The 25,967-nt window shown below is 40.8% G+C and overlaps 1 protein-coding gene across 20 annotated transcripts in view; it reads right to left on the minus strand.

Annotated features, from left to right (window-relative positions):
• CEP112 (centrosomal protein 112) overlaps positions 1 to 25,967 on the minus strand; it is a 419,667-nt gene that overhangs the window by 200,006 nt on the left and 193,694 nt on the right. For all 20 annotated transcript variants that reach the window (XM_060080554.1, XM_060080547.1, XM_060080550.1 and 17 more), the window contains one exon: positions 12,384 to 12,566. In XM_060080554.1, the coding sequence (XP_059936537.1) occupies positions 12,384 to 12,566 (183 nt within the window). The remainder of the gene's footprint in view (positions 1 to 12,383; positions 12,567 to 25,967) is intronic.

Genomic DNA, 25,967 nt, shown 5'->3' on the forward strand with positions numbered 1-25,967 from the left:
TGTGCACATGGACCACAGCTCCGGTCTCCTCTCCCTCCCTCTCTGCCATATCAGCTTTCCCATCGCCAAAGCCTTGGCTAAGTCCCTCATCACCTGTCACTAGGATGACTCCCAATGAGCCACCGAGCCTCCAACCTCACTGCCTTACGACTCTTAATCCTCTGCTTCAACTCTCCAGTGACTTCTGACTGTTGACAGTTATGATCTCTCCACTTTGTACTGGGCACACCTATCATAAAGAACTGGAGCATGCGACCTAGCATGTATATGTGTAAATCTGTAACACTACCATATTAATACATTCTGCACATGACAAAAATGTACACAAAATAGATGAAATACAAATACACATAAATGGAAGTTCTTTTCTTTCTTCCTATATCCTAATGGACCCTACTTGGGAGAACACTGTTCTAAATAATTACCAGAAGGGGTAACAAGTGTTGCAGGTAGGACCCTGAGGTAAGGAAATGGAAGACACAGAAATGGCAGCACAGATGGACAGTATAAACCCCAAGTTGGAGACCAGTATTCAAGGAGAGCTGGTCCTGACTTCCCAACATGGTGTAAAGTATTTTGCAGGTACTGATCATCCTACTCCTGTTTAGAATGCTTTTCCTATTCTAATTTGCATAGCAAATTTCTATTCACTAAAAACAACTCAATGCATATGGTATCAACCTTTTCTGATCACCTCCCCAGACCCTATCTCCCCACACTCCATAACTCCATCTCTTCTTTACCTGGGATCAAGGCACCTTCCTCACTTCATTGCACTTTGCTATACACACGTGTGTAACTCTAGAAGGCCTAAAGGCTGGGTCTGCTAGAGGAGGCCCCGAGATATAACTGCCCATTTCCACGCTGGTACTGTTACTAGTTCCTTACACACAAGGTGGGCAAGGCGGGCATGTAGGTAAAGTTTCCAGAGAGTAGAAAGCAGCCAGGAGGGTACCAACCTCCCTCCACCCCAAAGAAAGGGGAGTTAAGCATCCTAAAGGGCCCGATTAAATCATCACATGGATCAGGTGGCACCATCAGCAAAAGGGTGCCCCCATGGGGACCTGTGGGCCAGGGCAGGTTGTCCTTCCTACCAGGGGTGTTACTGTGTCTCTGCTCTATGCAGCCTGGATGTGTCCTAAGATGTACCCTCCGTCTATGTGAAAGGAAGGTATTCTTTGCCCCCAGATGTTGGAAGGAACCATACTGCCCTCCTATCATGACAGATGCACAAATGCCTGCTTCTCCATAGACTATATGAGCTGGAGGGCAGGGATCACTCCGTTTTGAATATTCCAAGGTTGACTACGGTGCCTGACACGTAGTGGGAGCTCAGCAGAGGACGCCACTGAATGAATGACTGAATATCACAGATGTGGAAAACAATGATCAGAGATATGAAGTTGGTTACTCAGGTTTATAAAGCCAGTAAGTGGTCCTGAACCAGCACCTTTGTTTTCATATTCGAAAGAAATTGATCACTGCATCTAGGCCCATACGTTATTTATCACCTGTATGCCAGTGATGTCCAAATTCATATTTCTGGAGTCTCAACCTGCATTTCCAACTCCCTGTCTGAACGCACCTCCATCTGGATATTTAACATGCAGCTCGAATATAACTTGGCAACAGCAGAACTCTTGTTTTCATTCCCTCCTAATTGTCCTCATAGCTGGCACCATCATCTAACTAGCTACTCAAACCCTAACTCTAAAGAAGTCCTCTTTCCCTCACTCCCCATAGCTTACCCATCAGCAAGTCCTACTGACAAATGCACACATCACACAGACACCCAGGACTGCCCGCAGAGCCTCACTGGCCTTTTAGAAGCGTGAGTCAGATCACGTCACCTTCCTGCTCAGAAGCCTCTCCTTGTCTTCCAATCGCATGCAGAGTCAAACCCAGCTCCTCAGAGGCCCTGCCCTTCCCGCACCTGCTCTGCTTCTGACACACAGGCTTCCTCTTCTCTTCCGTCAGCGTAGACAGCTACCCCTGGAGCGGCCTCGCTGACGGCCAGCGAACAGTCACCGGGCACGGTACCACAGCTCTGCGCCTAACAGGGACTGTCACGCAATGCTCTCCTTGTTCAGTTGCGATTTGTGTTATCACCTGTCTTCCCCCATTCAAGTGTAAGTTCCTTTAGAGCAGAGGACTGATCTATCTTGTTCTTTTCTGTAACCCTGAAAGGAACCCTCTTAGGGCCAGAGAGACCATTCCCTACACAACCTGGGGCAACGTTCATATGAAAGCCACCTCCTGAAGGTGTATACCCCCATCCCCAGGGCCTGGCACAGAACTGCACTCAACATATCTTTAGTGAGTAAATGAATCAAGTTGAAGGAAGGGTGTGTCACAAGCAAATTCCATATACATAATTCTGCCTAATTTTGACAGATAGGAAAACGTATGTGGAAATAAATTTGATTTATACATTATCCAAAGAGCCACCATTATAAAAATGTTCAAGTCACAGAGTTCCATTTTGTCAATATCGATATGGAACAATGAAACTTTGAAGAGCAATCAGAACAGTCAACAATAATTATGATTTTTCTGAGAAGATTTACTCTGCTATTCCTATTTCTGAATTGAATTTTTTTTAAGAAACACCGACTTTATGGCAATAGATTGTGATGTTTGCTGCATGTCGTACACCTCCACGGCTCTCAAAACCTGAACCAGCACAGTCACACAGGCTTTACAGGGGCAGGGGACACACAGGCTTTACAGGGGCCGGGGACACACGGCACCTCTTGAACTCAGGGCTTTTGTCTAACAACAGCCTTGGAAGCAATTTTTGAATAAATGAAGAACCAAAAGTTTTCCACCCTCACACTCTACTTCTCCTGTTGCACATGCCAGCAACATTTTATCTGGAGCTAGTGTAAAATTCGCCCAACAAGTGCGGATAACATTTACATTACAAAAATTAGCTTTTCAGGAAACATTTGGTAAACACATGCATTTTGTACGTTAAATGACATCTTTGCAAATAACGAAATAAATAAGGTCCCACTTGACCCTAGCGATCTGGGGTTTGTTTCATTAATAAAGACTGACTTAAGGAGTAAACTTAAGATGAATGAATCACCAGTTTAATCTTAACCTTTTTAAAGACCTACAACTTTCAAGTCCTTACTGGAAAATTCCCTCGTTTGAAGATGCTAGGCCTGGCTGGACCATTGCTGCATGTTCACTGAAAGCTCCTCTGTACCACAGAGCGATAACGTCACTGGGACACAAACACACCCATGTGTGTGCAAGCACACGCGTGCACACACCCACACACACATCGAGAGAACTGCTGCATTGCAATTGCCCCCACTAACAAGGAAAGAGACCCCAGATCCAGGCCACAAACTTCAGCAAACTTCATTATCTGAGGACACCATTAGCTCATTCTCAAATATTACTACTACTTTCAGGCTTTGACTTCATACCCGAGCAAAATAAATCCAAATGAACAGGAAAAATAACACACATTTTCAAACTCTGCAAGTCTAATTGTATATTGTTTCTTTATGATTTCTTGTGATCTTTCCCCAACCTCTCAGTATACAAATACCCAAAAGTACTTGAGAGGTCAGGTAACAATTTAAAATAATTGTTAAAACAAGTGAAGAAAAATAACTTTCACTAAATTTTAATATTTGTTTCAATGGAAAAATATTATCTCAAGTTCCACACTGATCCATCAATTAGGTCTCAATGAGGCCACTTTTTATTATCCAAAAGTTTCCTTCTAGCGACAATATTTTCAAAGGTTTTCTCTACACAAATATTAAAGTAGTTTGAAAATAGACAATTATTTTCATGTAATGCCTTGCTCTCCTCCTCAAAGGGGAGTTCAAGGTCTCTCCAACAGAAATTTCTGTGACTTTGCTCATGGAAAATGCTCAGGTGTTAAATATCTTTCGTATCATGCAACTAGGCATGATTCCAATTAGTCCTGAACCAAAGACAAAATGACAGTTTAATGAGCTTCAATTTGCCAGCTCTTTGAACATTTGATGATATCATCATTTTGCCAGTCATTTCTTGCACTCTGTCTTCAACCTCTCGGTCCCCCAAAATTACCTCAAATATACAAATGAAGACATCAGGGATGTCTCTTAGGGAACTGAGTCAGAAACCCAAAAATGACTTTTCCAAGACATCAAGAAGAGCTATTCGTTCCATATTTCCTCCCAGATAACTTCTGCCAACTTCCTCAGTAATTTCATTTAGGCAGAGGCAAGGAGAAGGAAGGGCAAAACGCTAAGGGCAAAGGGCTAAACGAAGGCATTTTCCCATATGTCAACGGGAATGACATCCCTCATGTGGAATAGTGATTTATCGCTGGAGTATTTTATGTAAAAGAAAACTCTTCTGAAAGTTTTTCATTTTGACCAAAATTACTCTAGAACTCAGCTCAAACTGCATCAACATAATTTGTTTTTCTAATCGTTCTTTGTATTTCTATCAAGAAAGTCGCCAGGTTTGAACTTACTAAACCACCTCGACCTCATTTCGAGGAGGTTTTGACCAGCTGTTGCCATGTGATAGGATTCTTACAAGGATCCTTTTAGGGAAAACAATGCCAACATTGAAGTCTTTGAGCTTTAAAAAGTCACTCCATTAAAAGGAATGGATATGTAATATTCCAAATTAGTATGTGAATATAACAGACATTCATCTATAGTAAACCATTCACAACAAACCATATTTCACCAATACTAAATGCGGATTCCTAAGCAATATTGTATAAAGATTGGTAGGTCCCACTGACCTAAAAGCTTACTGGATTCTTACTCTGGACATATCTTCTTATTTCAGTAATAATGTGAAAACCAAAAGTGAACCCATTTCAAAAGCACATTCATTGTTTCCATTCTACAAATTCTAAAGTTTGTGGGAAGGAATTCTATTCCAAATAAAATATTAAGAAATGCGCATCTCTTCAGAGTTTAGTTGGTTTCAGAATAGAGACACAGCCATGGCTGTCACTTTGGAGAAAGACTGAAACTGCTGGCTAAGACCTGATTTGGATTTATATAGCCTGAGTTATGGGTATCAGTGTTTAAATCTAGCAATGTATTAAGAATCCAAAATTGAAAAGGTAATGGAATTTATGCAGAATAAATGAAATTCAGAGACAGTGAGTTCCTCCATGAGCAGGCGAATGGGCAGGGGAAGTGGTCACGAGCGCCAGCTACACTACTAGTTATGTCACCTTGGGCAACTTACTGCACGTTCAGAATCTTTCCTCATTGATAAAATGGAAATACATACAAGTCATTTTCTGACCCAGGCAAGAAGGTCAAAACCATTTCCAAATAGGAAACTTAATCCTTATGGGGGACTAGAAGGGCTGGACGAGGTGATGCGGTGGAAGGGGCCAAGCTGAGAAATTCAGGACTGCTCTAGAAGGCACTGCTGACTCAAACCGGACTTGAGCAGCCCAGGTCAGTTACGACCGGCAGCACCATCAAGTACAGCAACTCACTGAAAGAAACGCAAACTGAGATGAGAATCTCAGCCTGGGAACAAAGGCAGCAGTGTCTCTCTCCCATGCCCAGCAGAGATTCACACAACCCTCTTCCTTTTTTGCCATGCCCAAGTCTCTCCAAAAATCTAAAACCTTTCTTGGAAGAGGCTGTGAGATAAAGAGCACTGAATTAAGAAGCCCTGGTTTGCTAGTTCTGTGACCTTGGGCAAGATAATGACCTTGGAACCACAGGTTCTTTATGTGTCAAATGAAAATAATTGGATGCAGTCATCTCTCGTGATGACTTAATCTGACAACATTATTGCTGGATACTCAGACACTCGATATGACTAAAGGCTTCTTATCTGTGGGAACACGCTGTGTACAGACTTGTGTTCCCTTGCAGTCTCCCGGTTTTCACCACTGCAGAGTGATCACATTATACCCTCCATTGTAAACATCCTCAGCATTTAATCATTAAGAACAACTTAATGTTCTTCAAAAACAATTTAAATATTTCTTTAAAAATTCATTAAGTATAATGAGAACATAGGACAGATTTTTAAAGCAATCATTATTGATTGATATGAAGTTGTTATTGCAAATGGAATACTTTGTATGTTATTATTTGGAAGGCTTGTCTTGAAAAGGAATATTCTTTATCTAAAAGTGGACCACATGCCATAGAATGTGGTTTCCATGGTAACTGCCACATTTAAAAAATATGCACAGGACTAAAGATACATTGTATAATACTTCGATAAATGGATCATTCTTAGAGAAATCAATTTCCTTGTCTCAGACTGTTTTTGTTTATTAAACTTAATATAATTTTTTCCACAATGAGGACCAAGTTGAATTATTTATAATAGTTTAATTATAGGTAGATATATGCTACTTTTGTGCTTTTAAGATGAAAATAATTACAGAATTTTAGAATTATTATGGAAAAAGAAAGCTGGTGACCTACCAAAAATGTAGAGTTTACTTGAAAGGGCATCTTTCTCTATTTTCTCCTAGTTAAGTACCTAAGAAATAGTATTCTTCTACACAGTAATATATACAATAATATATTAATGCAAATATGTTATTAGTTCATATGTAATTCTATTACATCACCATTGGATACTAATAAAGTGAGATCTTTGCATCAATGCATCTGTTCAGAATATAAGAAGGATTTTTGTCCTATTTGGAAAATTCTGAATAACCTATGTTTTTCACGTCAGAAAAAGAATATTTCCTCCACAGTCTTTTAAAAATGGCTTAGTTGGGGGCCTCCCTGGTGGCGCAGTGGTTGAGAGTCCGCCTGCCGATGCAGGGGATACGGGTTCGTGCCCCGGTCTGGGAGGATCCCATATGCCGCGGAGCGGCTGGGCCCGTGAGCCATGGCCGCTGGGCCTGCGCATCCGGAGCCTGTGCTCCGCAACGGGGGAGGCCACAACAGTGAGAGGCCCGCATACCGCAAAAAGAAAAAAAAAAAAAAGGCTTAGTTGGGAAAAACCTCTATTTGTACTTTTAAACAAACACCGAAAGTTCTTGGGTTATCTTTTTTTTTTTTTAAACATCTTTATTGGAGTATAACTGCTTTACATTGTTGTGTTAGTTTCTGCTGTATAACAAAGTGAATCAGCTATATATATACATATATCCCCATATCCCCTCCCTCTTGCGTCTCCCTCCCACCCTCCCTATCCCACCCCTCTAGGAGGTCACAAAGCACCGAGCTGATCTCCCTGTGCTATGCGGCTGCTTCCCACTAGCTATCTATTTTACACTTGGTAGTGTATATATGTCCATGCCACTCTCTCACTTCGTCCCAGCTTACCCTTCCCGCTCCCCATGTCCTCAAGTCCATTCTCTACGTCTGTGTCTTTATTCCTGCCCTGCCCCTAGGTTCTTCAGAACCATTTTTTTTTTTTAAGATTCCATATATGTGTGTTAGCATACGGTATTTGTTTTTCTCTTTCTGACTTACTTCACTCTGTAGGACAGACTCTAGGTCCATCTATCTCACTACAAGTAACTCAATTTTGTTTCTTTTTATGGCTGAGTAATATTCCATTGTATATATGTGCCACATCTTCTTCATCCATTCATCTGTCAACGGATACTTAGGTTGCTTCCATGACCTGGCTATTGTAAATAGTGCTGCAATGAACATTGTGGTACATGTCTCTTTTTGAATCATGGTTTTCTCAGGGAATATGCCCAGTAGTGGGAGTGCTGGGTCATATGATAATTCTATTTTTAGTTTTTTAAGGAACCTCCATACTGTTCTCCATCGTAGCTGTACCAATTTACATTCCCACCAACAGTGCAAGAGGGTTTAGGGCGTTAACTTTTAAAGCACTTCCGATCTAAAGATGTTTTGTAAGTGTTTCTGGAAGAGTCATATAGTGATAATACAGAAATGTAGGCTTATGACTTAAAATATGCTTTCTTTTGATTCATAATATCCACTAAATTGGATCTCCCAAAGCAACTGCATTTTTTGATGCTGAGGATAATGGAATTACCCATAAATTAAAATGAAAATTTGGCACATTAAAATAAACGTGCTAATTACATTTTGTGAAAGTACTTAAAGAATCTTAGGTTTTCCCACTGGATTTTATTCCCAAATGTTCTAACATATAGAGAACATAATCAATTATACTGGTCAGTGCCCTTTACATTAAGCCCCATGTCGTATATTTCTCTCAGAATTGAGCGTTAGAAAAAAAATGAACTGGTATGATTTCTTACATTAGATATTTAGAATTACACAATTCATCATGTTTCACTCTTCACTGTGGCTTCTAGGCAAGCTCAGAGCTAAAACTTGTACTTAACTGGAGCATTTTCTTTAAAAGTATGGATTTTCTGATGTGGTTAATATCATTTATTGCTTAATTACCATTTTCAGTTATATTGCATCTGTATGTGCTTATCATAAAATGCTGCCTCAAATCCTTTTTGAAAGTGCTTGGAATATAAAGAACTTAAAATCAAACGTTTTCAACAGAAAAAGTACTAGCCACCCCAAAGCCCAAAGGTCATGTATAGGTTCAACAATAGTGTTCAGAACATACATATTGTTAAATTCACCCTTCGAGTAATCTTTGAAGAATAATAACCCATACTTAATCCACTGCACACATGTACACACCCAGTTTATAAATGGACATTTTATCTTGTGCCCAGATTCCCAAATTCATGGAAAATAAAGTAATGTTGTCAAGATATAATTTTTAAAATTGTCCTATCATAAACATCTTTTTTGGAAAACTTTTTTTTAAGTGTAAGAGAGAAAGAAGAGGGGCTCTAAAAATCCCACAGTTTAGAATCGGCGATCGATGTAGCCTCTTACTGTGAGTCAGTACGGCAAAATCCAGATGATCTGTCTTTATTGTGCAAAACTGTTCATATTAGAATCATGATTCTCAGTTTAGGGAATCAAGACAGGCATCAAGATGCCAGCATTAGGCAAAACCCACCTCACTATATACAAATTCCCAGTTAAATGTATTTTCAGATGTCGCTGATAACCCTCTCCACTCTACAGATGGTGGTTCACAGTGGCTGCTGTGGTTCCTCTCACTACTCAATGCATCTGAACCTCAACAGCTCACAGAGACAGCTGTCCCAACATGGGGACACCCCCTCTGGGGCGGATCACAAAGGTCCTCTAGAACAGTCTCTACAGGGCTCATACACACCATTCACTTCAGCAGCAAACATCAAAGATCAAGCAGTCTCTGAGTGGTTCAGGGTCCTAAAAGCGCAACCAAGGCATCAAGGAATCTATGTTCTGTTTTTCTTCAAGTTCGAGGGCATAAACTGCAGAAATCCTTTCACTACATTGCAGTTCAAAAGCAAAACAAGAATTACATGAGGATTACCATGTTAGAAGAAGCTTTCCTAAGATGATCACAACAAAACTATAAAGTTCCTTTATGTTAAAAACATGATGGAATCAAGCAAATCATTCTGCAAAATAACTTCAGTAAGAGGGATGTGGCAAATGAGAAACATTTGATAATGAGGTTGCGAATTTCCATATGTCTTGAAATCTACTGATCTGGAAGCTTTTCCTTAAACATTATGACCTCAGGTACATACCAGACTGAACATCTTATATGAAGGTAGGAAAATTTAATGTGCATTTTAGCAAATGTAAGCGTCACAACATAAACTCTCCCATCGTTGAAAATCAAGGAATTATGGCAAAAATATAATGTATGCATAGAATAATTAGCTAAATGCACCAAAAAAAAGAGAGAAATGGTTAATTGTCCTTAGTTGTATTACTGTATCTTATCGTTTCTCTATAAAACAAAAATTACTTGAATAACAACGCACCTGTAATAATTATATAGCATATTCACTGAAAGGGAGCTCCAGTTGATAGGATTCACCTTAAGGTAGGTGACTATACTTTATAACAATGGTTTTATTAGTATACAACATATTACATAGTTGAAAGAAGCCGAAAGTAGATTTTTAGTATATTGCTTGCAATCAAGAATGTGACAGAAGAAAAGCAGCAAACAAAGCCATTGTACCCAGAATAGATATTTCACTGGTCCTCTTTTGCTTAAATATTCCAACTAGTCCTTTTTACAAAATGGCCTCCATTGCTAAATGGCAGCAGCCCGGCATGAACTGAAAATCAAATGTCTCCCTGGAACTCAAATAAAACATTACACAATCCAGTATTTAAGATACTTGTGTTTGTTCTGCATCACACCACAAAACAGTGATTTTTAAAAAGGCTCTTCTAATTTTAAAAAATATGTCACTTTGGTTTTTTTGAAATTTGTGAATGGAATTCAGAACCTAAAAGGTATTATGCATTAGATTATTTAGACCACAATCATGAAAAGATATATTTGGAAAATTTAGTACTTACCTGAGGAAACTGTGAATTAATAGCCCCAATAAATAGCCAAAAATGAATACAAGTTGTCAGCATTTTGGTATACACGATAAGATTTTTTAAAATATAATTTACTGATAAGAGTTTTTTAAAACTATGTTCTCTAAAAACAACTTAGTATAGCTTCTGCAGAAAATCATTTTCATTTTGATCAAGAGTGCATTTAGCCTAAGTTTCCAATGCTTTCTAGCATTCCCGGGACAGCAATTCCAATTGTTCCAAGAAAGACAGAAAATCTCAGAAATATAATCGCATGCTACAGCATTTGAAGAGGTCAGATTACTACTTCAATTAGAAGAAATTCAATTAATAACTTCATTATACTCTCCCTGTGGCTTAATTATATGTAATAATTCTAAAATTTCCCTTTTGTTATCATTGGATGAACCGCACCCTATATATGGCAGATACAACATATGCAAAGTCACAAAGATTTCCTCTAAATTTGGCCTCTGTTTGTCTCAGCTTTCTACAACACCACGAAAATAATTAGAAGTTGTATAAATTAATGTATTTAACCGTATCGATTATTCAATTCTACCATGCAAACAGATCCTACACTGATTCAGAACCCAAATATCCTCTCAGAGAAGACAATGGTAAGGCTTAACATCATCTTCAAAGGAGAATGTAAGTTTGAAAATATTCTTAACAAATTGTATGACTAACAATTAAAAGATCAGAATATATTTTATAAAGGCTCTAATGAGGTTGGTGGCAAAAATATAACACACGTTGATTTCACAGGAACCACCTGACTATTCTGGTACGAGGGCTACTACAATGACTACCTCTTAAATTAACAAACCCCCATAAAACAAATTTAAATAATTTTCCGAGAAATGCATGTGACTGACAAAAAAGCCTGTGCCTCCATCTTTATCCGAAGGTAAAACACAACCCAAGGTCATATGAAGATGACCAATAGCCCTATTCTTTGCCTTACCATCTCCCGCCTTCCACTCAAAACATAACATCTATTTAATCAGCAGTACTTTTATGTTTAGATAATTATGAAATTGCTTAAACACATATTATAACAAACAGAAGGTCTATTTCGTTGTTTAAAATCTATGTTATTTGGGGAGGAAGGATAACCAGGAAGAAGCTCATGTGTGGTGTGGATAATACGGCTAGATTTCAATGGGAGAGAGGTATTTAGACCTAGTAGATGGTATGGTTCTATTAGAAAAGAAAATTATCTTTTTATTGTTATCAATTGCTCTTCAATTTTTCTTTAATAAAATTTCACAGCAACCTCCTCAAGAGGATACACTAAAGGCCTTTGATTATATAAACCGTAAAGAATGTATTGTACCACAAAGAAACACACCCGATAAGATTTTTTTCCATCTGAAATTTATAAAGGTAATTTTCCATGCTGACAGTGCACATTCCATCCCTAAGTTTGAAGAGTCAAATGCTGCCACAGCTGGGGGTTATTCTGCAAATGGCCTCCAGCAGGGACTGCAGGGGTGAGGCAGGAGGCGTGGCGTGCTCATGGGGGGTAGCCCTTCTCTTTATCAGTTATCATCTCAGTAACCTAATCAAATATAGACTCCAAAGAAAAAAAGCAACACTAGGAAGGAAAAGCAAATATTAAAACAGCTGCTTGATTACCTACAGAGATTAAAACAAAAAGCAAGGAGTGAGGCTGATATATTTCCTAGGGATTTGCTAAGGCTGAGGGGAGGGGTAAGGGGCAGATACCTTAAAAAAAAATCCATCATGAAAGGAACTGAGACAAGATTATAAAAAAGGGGCCAAGTTATAGCGCGCCATGGGATTTTTAATCTGGCTACCTGTGGTTTCTGTAGTTAAAGCTTCATTCATCCCCCAAAAGAGGGGGTGGGGAGAAAACAAAAAAATCACATTTATTTGTCAGTTTTGCAAATGATCAAACAGCGTGCATCAACAAGAATAATAAGAAAACATGAAACGCTGATGACTTTTTAAAAATAGATCCCCGTTTTATCAGATATCATTGATAATTACCTGTGAATCTCGCTTCTTGAACTCTTGGATTTGATTTTCGTGCTCCATATTGGCAGCGTGAAGCTGTTTCTCCAGGTCTCCAATTTCCCGTTCATGGTCTCGGACTAGGCTATCCTTCTCTGCGTTATGCTGCTGTAATAGGTGCGTCTTCTCCTGTTCATGCTCCAGCTTCAGCTCTACTATCTGATTGGACAATGAGGACAGTTCATCAACAGAACATCCTTGTCGTCATGACAACTCATGGCCAGCTTAATTTTTCTCTAATTTGCCCAAGTTGAAAATTTTATTTTTTGCGTCATTATTACCTCACCCTTAAAATACTCTCATTTTGGGGGGGGGGTGGATTTTATCTAAACCTCCTAATATTCAAGACAGTTGGGCATATTCAGTAAATCCTTCTGCAATCTGTTGACACAAATGCCTGAAACATTGAAAAAAATTATGTCGAATGCTAGGTATTTCCTCCCCAAGAATTTGGGTATTACTGACCAGCAATGGTTATAAATGGTTAATAGTCAGTACGCTTTGCTTTTTGCTGAAATATATACAACGTAAAAAGCAGCAATTAAATCGGTCAGTTTTCTTTATGGTTTTCAAATAAAAGATCGAAGCTAAATACGCATCTGGATTATTGTATATACAGTTGTCTTTCTAAAAATAAAATGATAAATTTCAAAGCTCTATTATCTCGTTGTCAGCTACGGTATACCAACATAAACAGATGTTATGTGTTCCAGAGGGGCACCTGCTGTGCTGCAGGCTTGCGCCATGATTTCATAAAAAGCATTCTATTCTCAGGATCCTTTCCCAGTCCACTCCACAGTGGAGACTGTGACCTTGGCCAGTCTTAGCCTCTCCCTGCTAGACTGAATGGCAGCCCGAGACCGAGGGCCTGGTTGCCGCAGCTTTGATACTAATCCTCCCAGGCTGTGCACAATGGCACCCTACCTGGCCTGCACACTATAGCCAGCCAGGCTGTCTTTGAAGCAGGTGATGAATAGGGACTGCAGGAAGCCAGCTTCCCCAGTGAACTCCAGGCCACACAGCTGCTAAGAACAGTCACTTGGATTTTTCTTCAGTTTTGGTGGATTTCAGGGGAAAAACTGCTGTTATCTAGAATACGTTGTGTTATTTTCGGCGTGAGAATCCATCTTCAAAAAAGCTAACAGTAGGAGCCTGCTCCAAATCGATCTTGTTTCGTGCAATGAATCACCAGACTACCTTATCTTAAAGCTATAGCATTCATTTCTCCAGGCATGCATGCTGCGCCACATTTCAGAAGTTATTTTCTCTGGAGATTTAAAATTCTCATCCTCTAATTGCAAATTAAGAATCAGAACACAGATTAAAATTGCTTTTAAATGTAGGTTTCAGAATGTTTTCTTATTGTGATTTTTCTTTGAGGGTGGGAAAATCAACAATAAACTCCCGACCACTCATGAATTTACTATACTATTTAGAAGAAAGAAAAGTATACTAACTCTGGAATATACACACTTATCGGAACAAGATAGTACAGAAAATAATATGGAAAATTTTATTTTGCATCTGAGAACAAAGACACATTCTAGTGAATTTATGTCTGTTTAAAATTTAGGGATCTTTCTTGCATATTATTCTATTATAGGCAATATACAGAAAAAATGCATATAAATTTTCTCTTTATATAGTATGCCAAGTAGAAAAGTTTTCTATGATTATTTAAAATAACTGTGAGTGGTTTTCTCTGTGATTCACACAACTACAATGTTAATCCCAACAAAAAAGAGAATTTAAAATTTTATTGATATTACTGCATCATTTTCAGGCAGCCAAGTATATGAATTACTGAGTTAGGATATTTTTAGAACAGTCTTGGACACATTATTATTTCTACTCAGTGTTATACTATCAAGCATTATAATAATGAAATTATAAATTTTAGTAAAATATTTAAACATGTAGCACACTGAAAGGAAACAGAAAGAGGTAAAAAGTTCTACTGAGATGTGATTCTCAAAAGCCTCAAAAAAACCGGGAGAATGGTGTGATTTTAAATTGACAGAAAGTAAAATACTTTACAATACTCTAAGGAAAAGTAACCAATTGACCTATAATTAAGGCAGAAGAATTACAGAAGTTTTCCCCCAAGAAAAGACACAAGACCAGGACTGGCTGTGAGATCGTTAGTAACAGCGCTGCCTTGGTCTAGGCTCCAGAACCAATACCCTTCCATAGAAACTCTGAGTTATCTGAGGAGTTCTGACACTTGGACCAGTGACCCTGCTTTCCGTTCATTCATTTTAAAAAGTCAGGAACAAATGAAATAGAGATAATGGCATTTGAAGCCTAAAGATAGATGATCATAAGTTAAACTATTAAAATAGTTTGCTGTTTTGTCAGGGTCTGTTGCTCAGTGATGCTGGTTAATGAACAAATCTCAAGGTTGCCAGAGCCTTTTCAAATGAAATCACTCAGCCCTGTCTGCTCAATCCAACGCTGTTTGGCCAACTTCTAGAGGTTATAAGCCCTTTCTAGTCTTTGCCTAGGTTTCCTCACTGTCAGTAATTTCAGGCAGGGGTGTCCTCTCCAGATTAATGGTAGAGTCCAGGAGGAAAACCCTAATGTTCTGGGAACATCTTGATGATGATATTCATAACCATATTCAATGCCATCATCAAGGTGGATCTGTGTTAAAATACAACCTAGCCCCTTCCAGGTAGATAAATGTCCTTTACATGTGGGTGCTTCTCAACGGCAAACAGGAAGTAGCATATCCTCTTTACCTTGAGCTACTAGATACTTTTAGTTGACCACAATAATGTGCAATGGAGCTAGTGGTTACCAGGAGGTGGTACGTCATGGAGAGTGTGGAGGATGGGAAAGCAGACAGCATCCGCAAGGGTGAATGATGAAGTGGTCAGTGGGGTCTCTAAGTCAAGGTGGTCCGGAGCCCATAATCTATGCTCCAGGGGGAAGAGGAGGCCCCATCACTAAGGAATTCTTAAGTAAGGCTAGGTAAAGAGCTCCCTGTAATGCAGGAGGGAAGGCTTTAAGCTCCCTAATCCAAAAGCATGGAGCTGTGGGCCAGGTAACTATGCTTGTAATGCCACTCGACGGGTGTGAAAGCAGACTGGCATGTCTCCCAGGACAAAGGGGAGTGATTAGGCCTCACGTGCAAGCGCCTGGGAGCACCTGTCAGCCTTGGTGACGCTGGACTTGATAGCCTGCTGGTTGGGGCCTGCGTGAGAAAATGGCTTTATTGCCTAGAAGCTACTAAGTTGACTCACATGAAATTATCCAACAGGAGATGAATAAGGGCCCTGCCCCACCCACTACGCCATCCCAACACACTCTGACCTTGAGGTCCTGAGGTCCCTGAAGGCACAGCCCTCCTCCCAGACCGGATCCTGCCGCACATGTCGATGGCCTCCTCCCTCCACCTGAAGCTCCACGCATGTGTCCTGGGGTAGGAGCACACCCAGGCCCTGAGACGACAAGATGCGGGTGCTAGACAGCCAAGTCCCTGAGGGCCTTGGAATACACACGCTAAGTTCTCCTAACTGTTTTACAGCAGAGTTAGTGCTAGCAAATATGGCCTGAACACGCTTCGATAATCTTATTTTTTGAAGTCATTACTTCTCCGTACATAGTATATAGAAGATCAACGCATCCCAGTAATACTCCTCAAGGTCAGAAATTCCAAAACCAGAGGAGTAAATTATAGATGTAATAGAATGCACCCAACACATAAAAAAGGAGGACTTGCAGTATAAAAATATTAACTGAAATAACCTCAAATGTAACCAGATGACAAAATCTATATTCTGCAAGCCCCATCATTCTGGGTGGGAGGAAAACATACCTTAAAAATCAGAAACAACTAGAGTGATAGGAGAACTTAGTAAGAACATGACTGCAATGAAAGAAGAACTCAAAGACAAGAAGATAAAACAACAGAATTAACTAAGGATCAAATAACTGTATCACAAAATAAATTCTAAATTAGAAACAACGAGTTGAATAAACAGGGCTAAAAATGGAACCACTGATATAGACGAAAGACTGGAGATAATCACAGTAAAGCTCCATGAAGGACACAAAGAAAAGATAATATAGAGAGAAAGTGGAAAAAGAAAATCCGTGTGTGGGAAATTCCCTGGTGGTCCAGCAGTTAAGACTGCACTTCCAATGCAGGGGACACGGGTTCAACCCCTCATTGGGGAACTAAGACCCCACATGCCACGCAGTGCAGCCAAAAAAAAAAAAAAAGAAAGAAAGAAAATCCGTGTGTACACAGGTACATTATCAGAAAACTTCCCTGAAATGAATGAAGTTAAATGCCTATATCAAAAAAGCAAACTGTATACCAAGAAAAACTGATTTAGACTGAGTAAAAGAATGGCTCAAGAATACTATAACTAAACTCAAACATGGAAAAACTCAAAGATTATAGAACCTAAACCACTCTTGGAGAAAAAAATACTTGAGGACGAAATTTAAGCAACCAAGAGATGACTGACAGGGCTTCCATGGTGGCGCAGTGGTTGAGAGTCCGCCTGCCGATGCAGGGGACACGGGTTCGTGCCCCGATCCCGGAAGATCCCACATGCCGCGGAGCGGCTGGGCCCGCGAGCCATGGCCGCGGAGCCTGTGTGTCCGGAGCCTGTGCTCCGCAATGGGAGAGGCCACAGCAGTGAGAGGCCCGCGTACAGCAAAAAAAAAAAAAAAAAAAAAAAAAGAGATGACTGACAAAGCTGTGTTAAGAGCAACCTTTGTGCCAAAAGGCAGTGGGTCAATGTGTGCAAGCTTCAGAGAAAGAAAGGAGGAGCAGAGACTTTCATGCCCAGCCAAACTATCCTTCAAAATAAGGGAACAAATGGTGACTCTCAAGCAGGCAGAAACACAGTGGATATGACAGCTACATGCCCTTCTGGGAAAAATGATTTGATGAAATCTCAGCAGTCAACAGATGAATCAAAATAAAGGACTCAGATATGAAAAAAAGTTCTGGTGGTGTACATATAATCGATTTAAACTTAAAAAGCTAACTATATGACTGTGAGAAGCATGGTTATGGAACAGAATATAAATGTTATAAAAATCAACAATGTATAAATAATACTATAACTGACAGAAGAAAGGTAGGGGTAGGTCGAAGGAAGTGGAAGCACGTTACTTTTATCTTTTCATAACAGGGAGTAAAAACTGAACCATAAAATTCAAAAATGCCTCTAATCTCAATGTATTTGTAATCTTTTTTTTTTTTTTTTTCTTTTTGCGATACGCGGGCCTCTCACTGTTGTGGCCTCTCCCGTTGCGGAGCACAGGCTCCGGACGCGCAGGCCCAGCGGCCATGGCTCACGGGCCCAGCCGCTCCGCGGCATATGGGATCCTCCCGGACCGGAGCACGAACCCGTATCCCCTGCATCGGCAGGCGGACTCTTAACCACTGCGCCACCAGGGAGGCCCTATTTGTAATCTTTATTTCTTAACTTTCTAAGAAATCATTTCTTGTATGGTAAAGAAACAATTTTCTAAACTTCAGAAATTCCTTCAGTTTCCCCTACTTTTTTACTTTAACTGATTTCACATAAAATTAAATATTTTAGTAAAAGTGACAAATATAGCATGGTCCCATTTTTTAAAAACTGCTTTTGTCTCTATAGCTATCTATCCTTCTACTATCTCATAGAAGTGTCTGGGATGATAACCATCTAAGATGAACAATAGTCATTTCTGGAAGATAAGATTTTGCTAGAGTTTTTGCTTCCTTCATCGTATGCATTTACCATGTCAAATGGCTACAGCTCCCTTTGTGGGGAATATTAACTTGTCGCGTTGCAAGAGTCTTTATCAAGAGACATGGTCTCCCTTCAAGCACATGGATTCTGGGTCTGTGAACTGTGAACTGAAATCTGGAAACTTGAACCATGATTTTCCATTGAAGTGGAGAACTGTCTAAAGTTCACTTGCCAGCTCACTACGCCATTTTATATGAGGGGCTTGAGCATCCGTGGATGTGTGTATCCGATCCCCTGTGGAGACCGAGGGACTCCTGCAGTCAGAAGAGAACGGCTTCATCTACTTTATCACCAAATTGACTTGTCACCTGCACAGTCTCTGCCCTCCTGACTTGAATGCCTGGCTGGCCTTGTGGCCCAGGGAATCCTTCCTTCTGTGTGCTGGACCGTCTGCACCCCTCTCACAGTGACCCCAGCGCTCTCTGCCTCATCAGCATTGTCTTCTCCACTGGATCATGCTCATCAACATGGATGTTTTCGCTGTATCCTTCCCCTGACCCTACATAACCCTCCAGAGACCACCCCACTTCTCTGCTCCCCTTTCTTTCAAACTCCCTCCACGGGCTGCTCATACCCTGTTCTCTCCCTGCCCACATCACTCAGGTTTTGTTCCCACTTTCTACTGAAACTGGACTTGTTCAAGGTGGTAAAGACCGTCTTGCCAAACCCAGTGGTCAGCTGTCAGTCTCCATCTAACTTCCCGTCTCGGCGACACCTAAACAACAGGTTACTCACGTCCTCCTTCCTGAAACACTGGCTGCACATGGCGTACGGGAAATCACACCTCCTTGGTTTTTCCTTCTACCCACCAGCTGCTCCTTCTCAGACGTTTTTGCTATTTCCTCCATCTCGTCCCCATGTCTAGTTGTCACTGCGTCCCTGGGCTCAGTCCTGACACTTCCTTTCTTTTCTCTCTTGCGTGTCAGTGTCTGTCACCACCATTCATCTGGTGGCTCAGCGGGGAAGCTGGAGTCATATCTGAGTCCCCTCTTTTCTTCATGCTCCATTTCCCTTTCATCCACAAGTCCTGCCTGCAGAGCACAGCCCAAGGTTGACCCCCCGCCCTGCACTGCCCCGCCCCGGTCCAGCCACGGTGACCTCTCATCAGCCTCTGACTATCAGACTCCAGTCACCTCCTGACCACCCTCCCTGCGTCCTCTGCCACCTCCTGTACAATCAGCGCTCCACAAAGCCGCGAGAGGAATCTTTCTAAACACAAACCAGATCTTGCTCAAATGCTCCAGTGGCTTCCCGCCACTCGCAGGACAAAATCCAAGCTCCCACCACAGTCGACAGGACTTGATAGGATCTGCCCCACCCCTGCTCACTCCATTCCAGCCACATCCCTGCCCGTTCCCTCTGCCTGAAATCTCCTTTCCTCATCTCAGGTTCTGTAAGGTTTCCTCCTTCACTTCATTCAGGTTTTAATTCAAATATCACTTCTTTAGAGTCCTTCACTGATGACCTTCTCTAAAATAACGTCTTAGATGAAATGACACCTTCTATAAAATAGCCCTTCACTCACAGACACCTTGTCCTGCTTGACCACAACAGTGACCATGACCTTACGGAACAGTATATCCTAAGGCTGGGGGACTGTTGCCTCCTCCACCGTAAGTACAGACTCTCCTGTGTTCACCCACATCCTAAGCGCCCAGAACAGTGTTTAGCACAGAGTAGTTGCTCAGTAAACATGAATTAAGTGATGAATGATTGCAAAGATGTGACTTGACCTTAGATTTTTAAGGTACCTGGAGAGTGGGATCATTGCTTAGCCATATCACTGTCTAGGAAACATTTTTTAAAATGAAGTATCCCTAAAACAAATCATCTATGCTTCATATTACAGTCACTGAAAAAAACTATGTTCAACTTTGCCCTTTTCATTCCCACTCTAGGTAAAAGTGCATTTGTTTGAACCTTGATGAGAAAAGATTCAAGCCGAGAAAAAGAAAAAAAAAAGAAAAAAGAAAAAGGAAGAAAAGGCCCTGCCTTCAGTACTTTTCACCAAGTATCACTGCACATTCTATGAACCCAGGCTCCCAAAACTTGGCCTGGACTACAGGCCCAGGCTCTGTAGCTTCATAGTCTGCATCTCTCATTCTGGACCCTAAGACACCAGGAACCTGACTCTGCCTGCTGCCTGTAAGACCCATCTGTGCCCTGTAGCACGGCTGCACGCCCTGGATCAGGCAGTTATGGAAGGAAAGAATTTGAAAGACTTAGTGCATCATTGGATCAGGGATTGAATTTGTCTTGATCACCACCGAGGAGTCCAGTGACTGTAGCTGAAGCTCAAAAATGATTACAAACTGAAAAAGGAAAGCCAAGCAAAAAAGACTTTTAAAAGAGCGTGATAAGGTGAGCAAGAAGAATCAGGCAAAGAGAATAACAGAGGTGTACTAGATGCAGAAATTAATAAATCATGTGAAAATTCATTTTGAAGAAATTTTAGGGAGACTCACAGATTCACGATCATCAATCTCAACCTCATCTGGGACCTCAATACCAAAAAGAAATTTTACCAAGCTGTTCTAGTCTGATCAGTCACGCCATCACCAAAATAATTTCAAACAATTCCCACTTCCGTCAGCTCTCCTGTCCATGTAATTCCTTCAGTGTCAGCAAATGATCTTCCCTCTTGTTTCACGGAGAAAACCCTCAGGAATCAGAACGTCCTCATTTTCCCACTGCAGATCGACAGACTTCTGTGCCCTGTCCAGCCCTCCCCTTACAGCTGAGGCCTCGGCCTGTCTTCCCAGGCCGGCCACCACGCCTGCGCTGGGAGCGGGTACCCTGTCTCCTCTCTCTTGCTTTCTGCTATGTCCTTTCCCAGTGTAGACTGAATGGTCTAATTTAAAAGAGGTCCATGTCTTCAGGCTATATTACCTAAAAAATCTAGATAACTAAAAACTAAAATACTTACAGAGAAAAAACTTGGAATTGTATGCTATCTGCTTTTTAAATGTCTCAACTGCTCTTAAAATTTCTCAGTTGCTTATCTTGTATAATTTCTGACTTGTCTTTGCTAGTAAAATATTTTGTTTCAAATAATGGCAATGTGTAAGGATTTGGCCCTTCAGTGTTTTTTATCATCATCAACAATAAGTATTTATTCTTTCTGGAGAATCTGACCACTTGTTTATCTGTTGAACTACATTTCCCTTTAAAGGCTTTGTAGTGAAAAGAGAAGATATAAAATATAAGATTAAAGAATGATATGATGGGATTGCCAAAAAAAAATCTCCATAGTTCAGGAAATCCTAGCATGCCTGCTTTGTTGTTTGTTTCCAACTTGAATGAGGTTTGTGAAAAGACAATTAGAATTGTCTTTTTGTTCCATTGGGTTATACAGGAAAGAAACAGGAAATCTTGATGAAAGCTTGGGCTTTACAGGATATTTGTGTGAGTGTTTATCCCATGTGTTTGATGTTTTTCTCTCCACATCTGCACGCTTTATGCCTGCGTTTTGGCTAAAATATTTTAAAATACCACTTTGCTTTTTTCACTTCATTACAGTTCCTGGCATGATGCTTTCTAAATGGGAGTGGCTCACAAATTGCACTGAATAAGGAAATTGAGGCCCAGAAGGCACAAGTCATTCATTTCCTCTGGATGTGAGTTCCCTCATTATAAAATGTGAGGATTGGACCGGATAAGTGCTTCTAAAACTTTTCCACCAAAGCACCCCTCACAGCAGTGAGAATGAATAATATCTCCCTGGGGGATCTGAGGGCATAGCCTGAAGCAGCCTCTGCGAACTGGAAGTTTCTTTGAAATGTCCTATTTTATCTTAAAAATTCATGAGAATTCTGCATTTTACAAAACAGGAAAAGTCTATGTTTGTTTTAATATGAATGTTACCTCAATAGTAAAACCACTTTGCTTTCCTACAAAGTAATCAAGTGAATCCAACACTCCAGGAAACAGGCATCAGGCCCCTGCACCCCAGCGCTCATGCGCTGCCCCAGGGGCTGCCTACCCTGGTTTGAGAAGGGCCTGGTGAACGGCACGTAAATCCCCTTCCAGGGTGAAACGCTATACCCGTAGCATTTAAGATTTGTAGATTCCTAAGCAAAGACAAGACAATAGAAAAGTTGTCACCCTCGCACTTGAGTGGCAGGTAGAGAAGGCAGGTATGGACAGGTATGTAAGTAAGTTAGAGACGCCTACGGCTGTCAAGAGGCACATGGGGCCAGGCGGGAGGCAGGGGGCGAATCAACGAAGGCGCAGGTCACAGAACGTCGGATCTGGGAGGGACATCCACCCGCAGCGTTCAGGCAGTCACCTCAACACGCTCTTGTGGGCAACTTACTTTGTTACGAGACGAACCACTGCACATTTGAATAATTCTTTAGGAAAGAACCACCTCGAAAATGACCCAAAATGTTCCACACCCAGAGGCTCAATTTCTGCCCTTTGGAGCCCCCTGGGGGTCCGTCAGAGTGAAGTTAAGAGCATGGCTCATGTTCGGGTCTGATCTCATCACCTATTAACTGTGTGGCACCTTCGGCCAGTGACTTAACTGGAGGTGCTCAGTTTCTACAACTGGAGATGGAATAATAAACAATGGCACTGCCTCGCACGATGACTGTGAGGACGGGAAGTGGCTGAAGTCACCTAAAGCAGGCAGAAACGGTACCCGGCTCAGAGTATGACCTCCTGACTATTGGCTATTACGACTGTTATTACACAAACCAATCATAAAATTTCCTCTATTCCAGACCTTGGAGTTAAAGATAGATATGCAACCCTCCTCGGTCTTCTCTTGGCAAAACACCCTTATTCCTTGATATATTCCCTCTGACCTAGACCCAAACGTTCCCGTATTCTGGAAACTCTGCTTTGAACATGTTTGAGTTTGTCAGCGTCCTACTTAAAATGTGGTGACCAGAACTGACTTACTCCTCATACGACCTGATGGGAAAACAATACAAGGAGGCCATATCTTTTACCCTCCAGGATCCATCGCCCCAGGGAGTTCTTCCTGTCTTGCTTGTCACCCCCCGCCTAGACAACCTTACATCTCCCCCACTGCATACTTTCTGTGGATGATTTTCTGAACCAAAGCATGGAATTTTATATTCAATCCCAACAAACTTAATCTTCTTAATTTCATCTGTTTAAAGCTTCAGAAAACTGATTTTCATATCCCACATGTTAACTACTCCTCTGAACTCTAAGGAAGCAGGAAACTAACCTCTTATATCATTACCCAGTGTGACACATAGAAATCTCACTTAGGGTGACAATCATCATTCAGAGATGGCCCTTTGAACTATCCCTTAACCCCATAAATGAACCAATGGCTAAACCATATTTCCTGTTCGGCCTTCAAGAAGAACTTTGTCAGACGGTTCAGTGAAGTCCAAATCTATCACATCTATTCCTCTTTCCTTATCTACCAGCCTGGCCAGTCTGCCCAAAGAAGGAAATAAGCTCAGTTTAATCGGCTTCCCTTTCAGTGAACTCGCTCGAGCTGGCTCATAGGGACTTGCTACCATATGCCTATCTTTTCTCACGATAAGCTTTCACAATAAAAACCTCAACAGTTTGGAGTGGTCGGGGCAATGCTGTTCCAGTTAATAGAATTTTCTGCTTAAAAAAAAAAAGGTTTTAAAAAGTTTGTATATTATCACATCAAAAAATATTCTCCTAAAACCTACTAGCTCATATTCCTGCTTTTATCTTTCCTTTACAAGTTACTGCCTGGGATCTTCACTCTCAGCATGGATTCTAGTGAACAGGCCTACAGACATAGGAAGAATAAAAGCAGGTGAAATCTGCACTGACCTCAGAGATCTTTGTGTGGTTTTTTAAAAATTCCTATTATATACTTGTAAAACATTTATATCATTTCTCTTTTTCATGAAAATGAAATACAGAAAAATTGATGCAATAGTGTATGGTTTCTATTAGTAGTATGAATTCTTTAAAGAATTAATCAGGGCTTCCCTGGTGGCACAGTGGTTGAGAGTCCGCCTGCTGATGCAGGGTACACGGGTTCGTGTCCCGGTCTGGGAGGATCCCACATGCCATGGAGCAGCTGGGCCCGTGAGCCATGGCCGCTGAGCCTGCACGTCCGGAGCCTGTGCTCCGCAACGGGAGAGGCCATGACGGTGAGAGGCCCGTGTACCACAAAAAAAAAAAAAAAAAAAAAAAAAAAGAATTAATCAGTTTTCCTTTTATTTTACTTTATTTATTTATTTTTTGTGGTACGCGGGCACCTCACCGTCGTGGCCTCTCCCGTTGCGGAGCACAGGCTCTGGACGCGCAGGCTCAGTGGCCATGGCTCACGGGCCCAGCTGTTCCACGGCATGTGGGATCCTCCCGGACCGGGGCACAAACCCGTGTCCCCTGCCTCTGCAGGTGGACTCTCAACCACTGTGCCACCAGGGAAGCCCCAGTTTTCCTTATTAAGTATTTTTGATCAAGACTTAAAAGACAAAAATTTGGTACAGTTTTAAATCTATCACCCAGAGAAAAGCCTATGAAGCTTAACATTCCTTCAAACGAGTTTATATGAATTTACTTTTACACTAAAAAAGTGACTGTCACGTTAAAAAAACACTATCACAATGTGGAAAGTAGAGCATGTGAGAAAAGAATCAACCATGATTCCACCACCTGAAAAATAATTAACATCATTGTTCGAATATTTCTGTCCGATTTTCAAGGTTAAGGATAATTGGCCAGAAGAGGTAAACAAATTTTATGACTCTTGGTAGATACTGCCAATGTCCTTTGGGCTACATGAATTTATAACGCCACTAGCAATATATTAAAGTACCAGTTTTACTAAACTTTGGCCAGCTTTAGATGATACATCACTATTCTAATTTGCATTTTTCTTAATACCAAGGCTGAAGATGTTACTACATGGTCGTGTACTCAATTTATTTCATATATGTTTCTTTTCCTTTGCCAGGTCATTTATTGGAGCATTAATGATTTTGTTAAAATTTATGCTAATCTACAGATTCAATGCAATCCCTATCAAACTACCACTGGCATTTTTCACAGAACTAGAACAAAAAATTTCAAAATTTGTTTGGAGAAACAAAAGTCCCCGAATAGCCAAAGCAATCTTGAGAACGAAAAACGGAGCTGGAGGAATCAGGCTCCCTGACTTCAGACTATACTACAAAGCTACAGTAATCAAGACAGTGTGGTACTGGCACAAAAACAGAAAGATAGATCAATGGAACAGGATAGAAAGCCCAGAGATAAACCCATGCACATATGGTCACCTTATCTTTGATAAAGGAGGCAGGAATGTACAGTGGAGAAAGGACAGCCTCTTCAATAAGTGGTGCTGGGAAAACTGGACAGGGACATGTAAAAGTATGAGATTAGATCATTCCCTAACACCATACACAAAAATAAGCTCAAAATGGATTAAAGACCTAAATGTAAGGCCAGAAACTATCAAACTCTTAGAGGAAAACATAGGCAGAACACTCTATGACATAAATCACAGCAAGATCCTTTTGGACCCACCTCCTAGAGAAATGGAAATAAAAACAAAGATAAACAAATGGGACCTAATGAAACTTCAAAGCTTTTGCACAGCAAAGGAAACCATAAAGAAGACCAAAAGACAACCCTCAGAATGGGAGAAAATATTTGCAAATGAAGCAACTGACGAAGGATTAATCTCCAAAATTTATAAACAGCTCATGCAGCTCAATAGCAAAAAAACAAACAACCCAATCCAAAAATGGGCAGAAGACTTAAATAGGCATTTCTCCAAAGAAGATATACAGACTGCCAACAAACACATGAAAGAATGCTCAACATC

Source organism: Mesoplodon densirostris, chromosome 18 (assembly GCF_025265405.1).
Source record: "Mesoplodon densirostris isolate mMesDen1 chromosome 18, mMesDen1 primary haplotype, whole genome shotgun sequence".
Taxonomy (NCBI): domain Eukaryota; kingdom Metazoa; phylum Chordata; class Mammalia; order Artiodactyla; family Ziphiidae; genus Mesoplodon; species Mesoplodon densirostris.